Source organism: Elephas maximus, chromosome 24 (genome assembly GCF_024166365.1).
Source record: "Elephas maximus indicus isolate mEleMax1 chromosome 24, mEleMax1 primary haplotype, whole genome shotgun sequence".
Lineage (NCBI taxonomy): Eukaryota > Metazoa > Chordata > Mammalia > Proboscidea > Elephantidae > Elephas > Elephas maximus.
The window spans coordinates 41958623-41972209 of NC_064842.1; the positions used below are offsets into that span (position 1 = coordinate 41958623).

The 13587-nt window shown below is 42.1% G+C and overlaps 1 protein-coding gene across 3 annotated transcripts in view; it reads left to right on the plus strand.

The window, feature by feature from the left end:
• FAM20B (FAM20B glycosaminoglycan xylosylkinase) overlaps positions 1 to 13587 on the plus strand; it is a 46540-nt gene that overhangs the window by 9710 nt on the left and 23243 nt on the right. For 2 of the 3 annotated variants that reach the window (XM_049868442.1, XM_049868443.1), the window contains exons 2-3: positions 3751 to 4260; positions 10007 to 10093. In XM_049868442.1, the coding sequence (XP_049724399.1) occupies positions 3884 to 4260; positions 10007 to 10093 (464 nt within the window). In that variant the 5' untranslated portion in view covers positions 3751 to 3883. Of the gene's footprint in view, positions 1 to 1315; positions 2341 to 3750; positions 4261 to 10006; positions 10094 to 13587 lie in introns of those variants that run through there. The other variant, XM_049868444.1, reaches the window with a different exon arrangement.

The window sequence follows — 13587 nt, forward strand, 5'->3', positions numbered from 1 at the left end:
AACCCTGGCTTGGGCACTCCTCCCTCTCTCAAGCGCAGAGGGTGAAAGGATCATTCTAAAGATAAGAAGTATACCATCATTAGAACATGGAATTATTCCACATCATACATTCTTCTGGAACAGGAGTCCCACAAGCTCATAGACTTTTTGTAGATACTCCACTATGATCTCTACATTGTAAATCCTTCAAACAGCTTTGAGTTTGCCCTGTGGGATAAAGGAGCAGCAGCTTCGTAGCTAACAGAAAACCACTTTATGAACTGTCATTACTTCCTCAGAAAAAGAGACCCTGTACTCTGAAACCTGCTAGTAGTGAGGATACTAGCAAAGAAGTAGCTTGCCCTCCCCACCCCCCCAAAAAAGGAGAATAGCTGACAACTGTCTGCCAGCATTAAGGTGCCAGTTGATACTCATTTAATACTGAATGCCAAAGGAGATTTAACATCGGAATCCTAAGATATTTGCAAAGCTTTATTTGTAGTAATTTGTTCAGTTTAGGTCAGTAAGGCATCCTTACTGTGCTACGGGGAAGGCAAAGATGGTTAAGAGAACTAAGGAGCCAAGATTCTGTTATGGGAATTAAGAATTACGTGCAAGAAGCTGTTACACAAGGCAGAATGTAGTTAAGGACTGTTGAAAGGAGTGAGAAGTTACTGTAGAGTGTGGGGAGAAACCAGAAACACAGCCTTGGAAATGGGCCTTTAAAGATAGGTTTTAAACAGGAGGACATGGGAAGAAATGGTAAGAGAAAGAGGGGATTCCAGGTGTGAGGAATGGCAAGGGCAAGGGGCAACTGCATGTCAAGGGCCGGGGGCGGGGGGAGGGGGGGCAGGGGGCAAAAACAAAAAACCAAACAGGGCAGAGCCTGTTTAATTGGTCCATTTTGGCTGAAGGTGAGAAGACAATGAGAGTGGTGCCTACCAAAGAAATTGAAGCCATTTAGGGAAGCCTTGAATAGCTTGTTAAGGAATGTGTAGATATGAAAGGTGGTTAGTGATTAGTAAAGTGGTTTTGGCTGCATTATCTACGCTGGATTGGAGAACCTGGAGGCCCAGAAGTCAGTTCATTCAGTGGTTCCGCTAGGAGGTGATGAGCACTGGATTGGGTCAGTGGCCGTGGAAACGAAGGGACTTGTAGAGAACATTGACCAAATCATGATCTTCCTCGTTCTACCAGGATATGGTGACTAATCACAAACATGCAAACTTTTTCAGCCTCTTTTTTTTTAACCTGTCCTCATGGCTAATCTGCAGAGGTAAATAATGAAACAACGTAACAGTTAAACTCTTTAATATTTTTTTAGCTTAATATAAATTTCTATCCAAATTGAGTGGATGAATGGTTTTAACGCTGGATCAGTGAATGTGTTCTGAGGCATTTTCAAAAGGTAATGAAATTTCAAAACTTAAGCACACAAATTCAAATGATTTGTTTTAGCTGAATGTTGGAGGTGCTAGAACTTCTGACTGCGTACCAAACCAAACCCAACCCCGTGCCGTCGATTCCGACTCATAGCAACCCTGTAGGACAGAGTGGAACTGCCCCATAGAGTTTCCAAGGAGCATCTGGCGGATTTGAACTGCTGACCCTTTCGTTAGCAGCCGTAGCACTTAACCACTATGCCTTAACCTTTATGCTAAATGTCTGGGCAAACCCAAACCCACTGCCGTCGAGTCGTGTGCGTGAGGGAGGACTTTCTCTTTATTCTAACTGAAATTAGCAACACCAATAAAGGTTTCTGGGTTAATCATACTCTAGCCCGAAGGATGTTTTAGAAAAACTGAAAGTTTGCTCACCTGAGGCCCTTGTGCCAGAATCGTACTGCATTTGTCAGTAGTTGTATCTGGAGGTGCTGAGGAAGCGATTGCTGACCTAGCTAGATTTCCACGTTGCCTTTTATCACTGCAGCCTGACGTGTGCTGTTGAGCAAATGGTTGAAGATGATGTGTGGTTTAGGTGGTGTTGGAACCAGCAAAAATCTCTGAAATCTGCCGTCTCCGCACTGCTGTTATCAGTGATCACAGGAACTGTGTTACTGAGTTTCACACCAAACTGGATACCGTCACAATTAGATTTTGGATGCGCTCGAATTGCCTTTGTTTTGGTAATAATAATGTTATATACTTCCTGAGAGATGGTGCCAAAACAAAACAGGTGGCTGGGGCTAATTAAGGTTTGAATTTACCTCTCACTTTTAGCGTCCTTCATGAGGATCTACAGGAACAGAGTGGCTAATCACTGGTAATAAACTGCACCTTCCCCAGCTCCCTGCAAAGTGTTGCCCTTAGAACACACCGTTGCTCCAGGAGGCTGTTTGAATGCATTTCCGGGTGTTATTAGGTGAGCAGTCTCCAAAGTTTGGGTGGGAGTGTCTCAGCCCGAATTATTTGCCCAATCCTTAGAAGTAAGGGTGGCGAGATTTCGTCTTATCTACTTTGAACATATTATCAGGAGGGACCAATCCCTGGAGGAGGACATCATGCTTGGTAAAGTAGGGGTCAGCAAAAAAGAGGAAGGCCCCAATGAGATGGATTGAGGATGGCGCAGGATCAGGCAGTGTTTTTGTTCTGTTGTACATAGGGTCACTATGAGTTGGAACTGACTCGACCACACCTAACAACAACATCTTTTGTATTGGTTTTGTTTCTTCTATTAATGGCTTGAGTTGTCAGATGAATTGGAGAGTGAAACAGCACCCTGTTGTCTTCCTGTCATCTCTGGCTTTCCCCAGTTCTGTGCTTCTTCTGGAGGCACGTAGGAGAGCAAGCTTGTGCATGTTTTAAATGGCCCTGTGGCATGGAAAGCAACCTGTCTGTCAGCATGCAAATGAGCCTGAGTTGTGTGTTGACACCCTTGCAAAAATCTTGTATTTGGAATCTTTTAGCTTGAGAATTGCCCAGAGAATGGTGAGCCCCACACTGGGAGGAGCATTTCTTTGTGTCTGCGGCACCAATATCCTTGTTATTTGCCTGTCCAGTCAGACTTAGTAGTGTTGCTGGAAGTCCAGGTTTCATTAGTTTTCTGGTCATGTCCTACTAAGAGCCAGATGATGATGGGATATGTTTTTCCTTTACAAAATTTATCTGGATTTGATTATCCATATTTTACAGGGATTTTAATTTTGAAAAATAATGAGTGGGGACTGATTAAGTAGAGACACGTGTGTGGGTGTTGCACTTCAGTGCGGGAACAGCAGATGTGACACATCCAGGATTGCTGGATATTTAGATTAGCCAAAGAGTTATTACTTTCCTGTGTCTTCCAACATGTCATAAAACTTGTACTTGGAGAAGATAAGAACTGGAAAGTTACCAAATGTTGGTGGCTTTCAATGTTCAAAAGTCCTCTGTGGATTTTAAAAGGTATAAATGAAAGTTAAGGAGTTATGTGTATCTTAATGTTTGGCTTTTATGGTGCTTTTTCTCACTGTATTGGTTACTAGGCATCTGTAGCAGGCCAGTTGCCATATTATGGGAATATATAATAAAGGTTGAAATGTATGTTTTCAGCATGAGTCCTCCTAGGTGGCTCTGCATTCCAATTAAGACAGGAATATTTGCTTTTAAATTCTCAGCATATTGGGTTCTTACCTATTAGGTCCTTTCCTGGACTAGTTAATTTTAAATTATTGTGCCTCCTCAGGCATAAGATTAACCAGGCTGAAAGGGTAAGTAATAGAAGCTTGTGAAAGATTCAAGGGTGAAAGGATAGAATTTCTGATTGAATTTTGCTTTATACTTGGGCTTGCAGGAATTGTGGGAGGCACTTCAGTGAAGAAATGGACCAGTGTGTATAATCATGGAATCTTCTTGCTAACCATCATCCCCAGCTCTCCTTGATAAGTGAGAGAGATCGGGTCAGGGGAGAAGGAGAAGAGGTCACCATGAAGCTAAAGCAGCGAGTTGTGCTGTTAGCAATTCTCCTAGTCATCTTTATCTTCACCAAAGTTTTCCTGATTGACAACTTAGATACATCAGCTGCCAACCGGGAGGACCAGAGGGCTTTTCACCGAATGATGGCTGGCTTACGGGTGGAGCTGGAGCCCAAGCTAGACCACACCTTGCAGTCTCCCTGGGAGATTGCGGCTCAGTGGGTGGTTCCCCGGGAAGTGTACCCTGAAGAGACACCAGAGCTGGGGGCCATCATGCACGCCATGGCCACCAAGAAAGTCATTAAAGCTGATGTGGGTTATAAAGGGACGCAACTGAAAGCCTTACTGATACTTGAAGGAGGACAGAAAGTTGTCTTCAAACCTAAGCGGTAAGTCTTCATCTTGGCAGCTATATCCATGAGTTGGTTCATTCATTTAACTTGGGATTTATAAAAGAGTGTTGATCTCCTTTTCCTGGAATTCTCTTTGGTAAAGTGAGAGGGGTAGACCAGAAGAGCTCCAGACTTCTAGCTCTTAAACGTTTTATCATTCTTTGAGTAGGAGAGACCTGCAGGGACAAGTTTTGGTTCTGTTTAGGACTGAACTTTTTGACAGGTAGAGCTATTCTTGATTTTTAATTTATCAAATACCTACTATCAGGTAGTTAAGGGCTACAGCTGCTAACCAAGAGGTTGGCAGTTCGAATCCGCCAGGCGCTCCTTGGAAACTCTTATGGGGCAGTTCTGCCCTGTCCTGTAGGGTCGCTATGAGTTGGAATCGACTTGACAGCAGTAGGTTTGGTTTGAGTTTACTATCAGGTGTTAGAGAGACAAAATGAGTTGGTTAGGAAATAAGCAACTTGCTGCCAAAAGTGTCCAAGTAAAGACTGATAACCATATGTCTTGAGGTGCTATAGAGTAGGAGTTGCCCAGAGTTGGAGAGGGTTTGGGGTGGGTGGCTAAAGCCCCTTTTCTCCACGCTGGAGTTATGATTCTTTCACCTGTTTTAAGCGAAGAACTACGCCATTTTAGTTTTCTGATTTTCCATCTCAGGCCAGACTCTGAAGTAGACTGAACTGTATGTCATCAGACAGTGATCCCTTTGGGCTTCTGTAGGGATCTAAAGGGAGAATTTGTGTGGCGATTATGTAGTATAGTTAATTTTTTAAGAATTGTTTTCTGTGGTATATGAATTTGAAATAGGTTAACATGATGGTGATATATATATATATCCTTTGCCAGGAGTTAGTTACCAGTGGATATTCTCAAAGTTTGTAAAGTCTGAAATTCTTTGTGTAATAAACATTTTTTCATTCCTCAGTGGAGCTTTTGAGAAAATTATAACACGTACTGTTGGGTTTCCTGCTGGATTGGGAGAATATGGGGAAAAGACGTACAAAATTCAACTGTGACCAGAGTAGTTGGCCCAGCTCCCTTTATTACCCAACTTCAGGTAGATAGTCCTTGGGAGGAGCAAATGATTTGCACTTGGCTACTAACCGAAAGTTTGGCAGTTTAAATCCACCCAGCCTGTGGAAGACAGGCCTGGTGACCAGTACTTCCACAAGATTCCGGTTCCCTTTGCCATCGAGTCGATTCCGATTCTTCGCAACCCTTTAGGACGGAGTAGAACTGCCCCATAGGATTTCCAAGGCTGTAAATCTTTATGAAATCAGACTGCCACATCTTTCTTCCCTGAAGCAGCTGGTGGGTTCAAACTGCTGACCTTTCAGCCAGCATCCGAGTACTTAACCACTGCACCACCAAGGCTCGTTTCCATAAGAGTCCAGCCATGGAAAATCCTAGAGTACAGTTCTACTCTGGAACACGTGGGGTTGCGTGAGTTGGAATCAGCTCAGCGGCAGTGGGCTTTTGGTTTTTTGAAAAGATAGATAAATGAGTCCTTGGGTGGTGCAATTGGTTTGCACTTAGCTACTGATGAAAGTATTGGTGGTTCGAATCCACCCAGCAGCACTGTGGAAGAAAGGCCTGACGATCTACTTCCATGCGATTACAGCTGTTGAAAACCCATTGGAATACAGTTCTGCTCTGACAAACATGGTGTCACCATGAGTTGGAATCAACTCAGCAGCAATGGGTTTTTTTTAATAGGTAGATAAAAGGTAGCCAGGAGTGAAAGGGATCTACGATTACCTGGAGCTGGGAGGCATGATAAATAGAAGATGTGGAAATTAGGAGAATTAAAAAAATGCAGTAGACTTTTAGAGAATAGGAAGTCTGATTAGCAGGTAAAGTGGGAAGAGTATGGTTATGTGCTCACTGGGAGCTAATGTCTGTGAATGCACACTGTGTGCCAAGCATTATAGTAAGGCTTTTCTATCTATCGATGCTTTAACCCTTATCACAGCTGTAGGCATTTACAGCTCTTATTTTCAGAGTAAAAACCTGAGGCTTAGAAAGAGTAAATAATTTGACAAGGTCACCCAGCAGTAACCAGTGGAGCTGGGGTTTGAACCCAGAGCTGTCAGAGTTCTGAGCAGTTTGTATTCCACCACACACATGTAATCCTCTAAGTTTGTTTGTTTGCTTTCCTGGAAGTGTGATGCTATGGAGCACCCATCATCCAAAATCACCAGTTTAGTTTTGAAACATTATTCCTGACTTCTTGGTTTGTAGCAGAGTGATAGAAAGAAGAGAAACTAAAAACAAAAGGTTAACTTATATGGAAAGAGAAGAGTTTTGGGCATTTTGTATTTAAATAAGAGGAGATCATTTCCATACCCTTCCACGCTGGAGAATTGAGGTATGATGGGACAGCAGGAAGTGTTAGAAGGTAGATACTCCTGATAGTGAGCAGTATTAGCCCAGGTGCTCTGCACGTAGGCCTGGGGTGCTCAGACAAGGTAAAAGTGGAAAGAGGAGAGGCCGGGCTGGTGAATAGGGAAGGTGGTGGCAGGTAAGCGTGTAAGCCAACCTTAGTCACAGCTTGCTTCATCTCATATCTCCTACTCCCACTTCCCGTTACATTCCTCCATACAACCTTCCCATTACTTTCCTCTTCCAAACTGTCCTGAAAACTACTTCCATTCTTCTCCCAAATACCCATATTATCCTGTGCTCCTCAGCTTTAAAGCATCCAGGGATTTCCCACTGCCTACCAGACAAAACCCAGCCTCCACAGCCTAATGGTCAACCCCTCACAGCCTGGTCTTCCTCTGTATCCCCAGCCTTGTCCTCCCTTTTGGCTTTGTCTGCCAAATTGGTCCCCCAGGCCCCAATTGTCTCCTGAACAGCTCACGTCCCTTCCCAGCTCCAGGGCCCTTCCCTCCCACACCCAGCAAGCTGCATGGCCCCTGCCATGGGTGACAGTCCTCAGTCACTGCATGCACTGGCCTGTGCTGCTTGACACCAGGTACTATTGCAGGCTGGGGAAGGTGGGTGTAGATTTAAATGCTTGCAGAAATTGACTCCAGTCCTTAAACACCCAGTAAATTGCTATTCTGACCCCCAGGGCCAAGGAGGCTATTTAACTCTACTGTAAGTGCAAATTAGGTAAAGTCCTTGGTCAGACTCTGATGTCCTTCACCAGGAGAATAGGAATGATTTATTGGCAGTTACTGTATGAATTTTGCTGCTGTGTCTGTGACTGAAGATGGATCACTCTGCTGAGAGGAGGATCTAATCCATATGGCTGAATCCAGACATGCACCTTCTGAACACTTGTGGTGTTCGCCTTTCTGGAGCCTGGCTGTCCAGGCCGTATCAGAGATAGAAGATATGGGTAGATGATGTATGTGGAAATATGGTGACACTTTTATGTACACATATTGCCTTACATTATAAAAGTGATTTTTTTTCCTTCAATGTAGCTGTATCCATTGTGGAAGTAAATTGATTTTCACAGGCAAAAGCTGCAGTCATGGTGCAAAAGGAGCAAGACAGCAGGGAAGTGAGCGAGTGATCTTAGGAAGTGCTGAAAGGAACCTTGGAGATCAACTCATCTGTCTACTCATTTTATAGATGAGGAAAATGAAATCCAGAGAGTTATCGGACTCCTTATTTCATGCAGCCAAAGCAGGAGCCAAGGATTCAGACCTGATTGCAGTACAGTTCTTTCTTCTGGATTCTTACTCCTTTCTTTTTTCCTTCCCTGACCCGCCCCCACCCCCAAAGTCCCTGGATGCCCCTAGGGCTTTATATTTCACTCCAAGCAGCCTTTAGAAGCATTGAAAAGCTCGCTGATGTCTCACTGGAAGGAATGGACTGCATATGACCATGCCTTCCTGTGGCTCCACTAGATTCCCGACAAATCAAGTATTCAGGGACTGTCCCCTCACTCTACAGATGGCCCACAGCTGTAATACAGCGAGAACTGCTTGAATAGTATCAGATTTTGCTGCAGTGGTACTTTAAAATTGGAATTTTTATTGTGGAAGTAGCCGGTCTAATGCCTAAAAAATCTTTGAGACTAGAGACAAAAAAATACATTTGAGTGTATTGACCATGTTGAGAGAGACTGTTGACCAGTCAGATGGTGATTCGCGGCTGTTTTCTAACGTAAATGTTTCATCACTTTGCCTTGAAGATGTGTTTTGTGGACATTGTTTCACTTTATATTCTAAGGTCACTTAAGTTGGAAGTCAGGCTAAGCGCGTTTTCCACTTCCACGTAGCTGTCTCACCACTGGAGGGTGGCACTAGTGGAGCTGCTCTTCTTTGCTTCAGTGTCAACTCATTTTCATTTCGCAGTTCCCTAGTAAAGCCTAACAGGGCTCCTTTAGATTCAGAAAATGGAAGGCAGGTGAACAGCCGTAGTCATGGGTGAATTAAATATTTTCTTTTGCCATTAACAGATTAAAATTGTACCTTTTTTAATAATAAGTAGAAAGAAATAAGCCAGTTTTCATTCTCTTTTGTTCCTGTCATGCAAATGATGTAAAATCTTAGGAATGCAGTTTGAAATGCAGTTAATTCAGCTCCTGATGTTATAGATAAGGAATCTGAAACCCAGAAAGGAGAAGGGCTTTGCTTGGTCAGGTGATGACTCTCACTGCCATCCCGCCCAGCCCAGTGTCCCTTCCACTACATCATCGTAAAGAGACAAAGAGAATGGTTATATAAGCAACTTTTTAAAGACACCTTTGCTCATTGACAAAAACTGAGGAACCTCCGGACCACTTTTATCCAAGAGATTTAATCTTATAAGCCTTACCGTAGCCAAAGTTCCCTTCATTTCTTCAGTTCAATCTGATAAACATTTTTGTAAACATTTATTAAGCACCTACTTAGGCCCAGGTTGCACAGTGGTAAGCATTCAGCTGCTTACCAGTTCGAACTGGTGGTTCGAACCTAACAGTTGGTCCGTGGAAGAAAGATGTGGCAATCTCCTTCTGTAAAGATTGTTGTTTACCAAGCATGAGGTCCTTCTCTAGGGACTGGTCCCTCCTGATAATGTGTCCAAAGTATGTGGGAGGAAGTCTTGACATCTTCACTTCTAAGATTACAGCCTTAGAAACCCTCTGGGACAGTTCTACTCTGTCCTGTAGAGTAGCTATCAGTCGAAATTGACTCGATGGCAACATGTTTGGTTTGCATAGGCCCAGCGGGAGTCCTGGGTGGCACAAATGATTAAGCATGTGGCTATTAACTGAAAGGTTGGTGGTTTGAAGCCACCCAGAGGCACCCTGGAAGAAAGGCCTGATGATCTGCTTCTGAAAGGTCACAACCATGAAAACCCTATGGAGTACGGTTGTACTCTTCACTGCGTGGAGTCACTGTGAGTCTAAGTTGACTGGAAGGCAACAGGGTTATAGTCCTAGCATTTCGCTGGAGATACAAAGGTGGTCCATGCCTTCCGGAAAATTATCTCGTGGCTCTACTTAACCAGTATCAGAAACGTCGAAGGCCCTTTATAGTAGTAAAAGTAGTATCTCCCATGATTTATTCATAGGATGTTTGCTGAAGTAGATACGGAATTCTAGTTTACTTTTCTACTTCGTCTTCACCCTACCCCCCACAGGAATTGGTGCTCATTAAAGATTGTCCTCAGGGTCGATAGAGAAGGTATTTATAGAGCAGAATCTGACTCCTTCAAGTTTATATTCTACCTGTTGTACTGTCATCTCTGGTCCTGATGTAATTCATGCCTACATCTGTGTTTCCCATTCTCTCTGCAGGTATAGCCGAGACTATGTGGTAGAAGGGGAACCTTATGCTGGTTATGATAGACACAATGCAGAAGTAGCAGCCTTTCATTTGGACAGGTATGTCTAATCACAGCAGGCTATGTTCCTTTTGTTTCCTTTTAAAAATCTCTCTGGAGAGGCCTTATGGACACCTTCTAAAGGTGCAACACTAATAACTTTAACTCATTCTTGGGTGCTGTTGAGTCGGTTCCGACTCAATATCAGCCCCGTGTACAACAAACCAAACACTGTCCAGTCCTGGGCCATCCTCACAATTGTTGTTATGCTTCAGTCCATTGTTGCAGCCACTGTGTCAATTCGGCCTCGTTGAGGGTCTTCCTCTTTTTCATTGACCCTGTACTTTACCAAGCATGATGTCCTTCTCCAGGGAACTTGTCCCTCCTGATAACATGTCAAAAATATGTGATATAGTCTCGCCATCCTTGCTTCTAAGGAGTATTCTGTTTGTACTTCTTCCAAGACAGATTTGTTTGTTCTTATTAGTGATTATTAATTTAACTTATTACCTATTTTAATTAGTTGATTGAATAGTTCCAGTAAACTTTTCTGAATCCATCAGAATCTGAGTGGCACCAGGAATATCAGAGTAAATATTTTAACTCCAGGGTTATTTAGGTCATTTCGTTCCCGGCGTGCCCTCTGTGAATTATCATGAGCGAAGATGTTCTTGGTAAATAAATGTCACAATGAAAACTAAAGTTTGAACTCAGATCCCATAATTCAGTTGGTCGTTAATTGAGCCTGGCAATTCTAGTTTTTTGTTTTGTTTGTTTTTATTTTAAGTGAGTAATACTGGTTTGTCTCCATGTGCTGCGAACAGCATGATATCCATAATGAATTTTATTTTCTTTCATGTAAAATATGCACAGCTTAAAAAACCAAAATAATTCCAAATGAAAAACAGACATTAGTTCTAAATGAGTAAATTTATGGGGAAAATTAATACTTTTCCAGCAGGTTGCTAGTCAGGGCCTTGCAGCAGAACCATCAGGCATCCCACTTACCCTCTGACCACCTCTTTCCTCAGGGCATATTAGACAGGTTTTAAAAGAAATTATTCACAATATTCAAAAAAATTGAAACAAATGAGAAGAAAATAATAGTGATTTTTTTTTGTCTTTTCTCTGAATCAGAAAGGATTTTCTAAGCAAAAAAGCAGTAATTAAAAATCACAAAGAAAAAATTTAGTAGACTGAATAAAAAAACTAACTTATGTAAAGAACATTAAACAAAATTAAAAAGCAAACAACAAAGTAGAAAATATTTGAATCTACTATCTTAATATGAATAGACTTAATATAGAAGTGCTCATATGAAATTATGAAGCCCTGGTGGCATAGTGGTTAAGAGCTTGGGTGCTAATCAAAAGGTCAGCAGTTCCAACCACCTGCTTCTTAGAAACGCTGTGGGGCAGTTCTACTCTGTTCTGTAGGGTCTGTATGAATTGGAACCAACTTGACAAAAATAGGTTTGGTTTTGGTTTTTATATAAAATTATGCATATATAAAAACTCTAGTAGAAAAATAGGCTAAGGACACAAGCAGTTCACTGGCTAGGGATTATTGATTGCAAATAAATATGGGAGGGAAAGTTTATCCTTACGAGTTATAAAAAACACCCCGTTGAAACAATGAGATATTGTTTCATCTGCTGAAAATGGCAAAGATTAAAAAAAGATACTACTTTATTGGCAGGAATACACTGAGATGCCACTCATGCTGCTTGTGGCATTAAATGGTTCAGTCTTCTTTTGAAGGACTCTGGCATTAGGTATCAGAAACCTTCATGTTTGTACCCTTTGAACCAGCACTACCTTTCTATGCAAATACCTAGGAAAATTCTAAGATATTTCTAGGAAGTAATCTAGAGAAATAATCAGAAATTCAAAGATTTATATGCAAAGGATCTTAGCTGTACCATTTTCAGTAGTGAAAAACTGGCAGCAACCTAAACATCTAGTGATTTGGGAAAAGTTAAATATTTGTTTACTGTACCATGAATTTTAAGACCTCAAGGAATAAAAATTTGGGAAAAGTTAAATAAATATTTGTTTACTGTATCATGAATTTTAAGACCTCAAGGAATAGAGGGTAGGTAAATCCTGCTCCTCACTTAATGGCTCACTAGAATCTGTCTTTCCAAGACTTCACTGGTTTCCCTTTATTCTTCATTTCCAATCCCTTGCCTGTTGCCCTGTTGGTGGTCGTCAGCGTTACATGAAGATTCTCATTTCCCCATATATTTCGTATTATTCAACATACTAATTTTTGTTAATCTGATATATATAAAATGGTATCTCATTGTTATTTTATTTTGTATTTCCCCAGTTATTGGCAAAGTTTAGTATCTCCTTATCTTTTTGCAAGGAGTTGTGGTTAAGTGCTTGGCTGCTAACCAAAAGGTTGGCGGTTCAAACCCACCAGCCACCGTATGGGAAAGAGATGTGGCAGCCTGCTTCCATAAAGATTAAAACCAAACCAAACTTACTGCGACAAGTCGGTTATGACTCATAGCGACCCTATAGGGCAGAGTAGAACTGCCCCATAGGGTTTACAAGGCTGTAAATCTTATGGAAGCAGACTACCATATCTTTCTCCCGAGGAGCAGCTCGTGGGTTCAAACTGCCAACCTGTCTTAGACTTGTTCTCCAGAGAAGCAAAACCAGAAAGGTATATAAATATGTAGAGAGAGAGAGATTTATATCAAGGAAATTCCTCATGCCGTTGTAGAGGCTGGATTGTCCCAAATTTGTGGGTAAGGCTGGAGGCTTCTCCTGATTTACGTAGCCTCAGGGGTTGGCAAACCAAGCAGCAAGTCAGACAAGAGGGCTCTGGCCTCACAGGCTGCAAACACGATGAATCCCAAGATCAGCAGGCAAGTTGACAGGAAAGCTGCTAGCTCAAGTCCCAAGAACCAGAGGTCAGATGAACAGGAGCCAGCTGCAGGATCCAGAGGGAGCAAAAGCCCGTGAGCCTTGCCACAGAGTCCACCTATATTGGACACAGGCCACACCCCCAAGGAAGCCCCCCATCAACTGATTGGCTTCTCACAGCAGATCCTATCATGGAGGTGATCACATTATATCAAGTTTCATCATGGAAGTGATCACATCATTATACGACTGCCAAACTACACCATAACTGCCAAACCAGTGAGGATCATGGCCCAGCCAAATTGAAACACAACCCTAACAAGCACAGCTGCTGAACGCTCCCTAACTACTGTGCCACCAGGGCTTCTTTGCATAAATATTACAGCCTTGGAAACCCTATAGGGCAGTTCTTCTTTGTCCTGTAGGGTCACTGTGAATTGGAATTGACTCGATGGCAACAGGTTTGGTTTTTGGTTTTTTATCTTTTCATGGTATGGTACCTATTTTTAAACTTACAGTGAGGTATTCTTTGTACAGAAATCATTACTTTTGATGTGAATTAGATATAATAATGTTTCGCTTTATGACGTATTTTTTTTTCCAAATTTACTAGAATATATTTACTTTTTTTTGTGGTTCTATAATATTTTTTTATTATACTTTAGGTGAAAGTTTACAG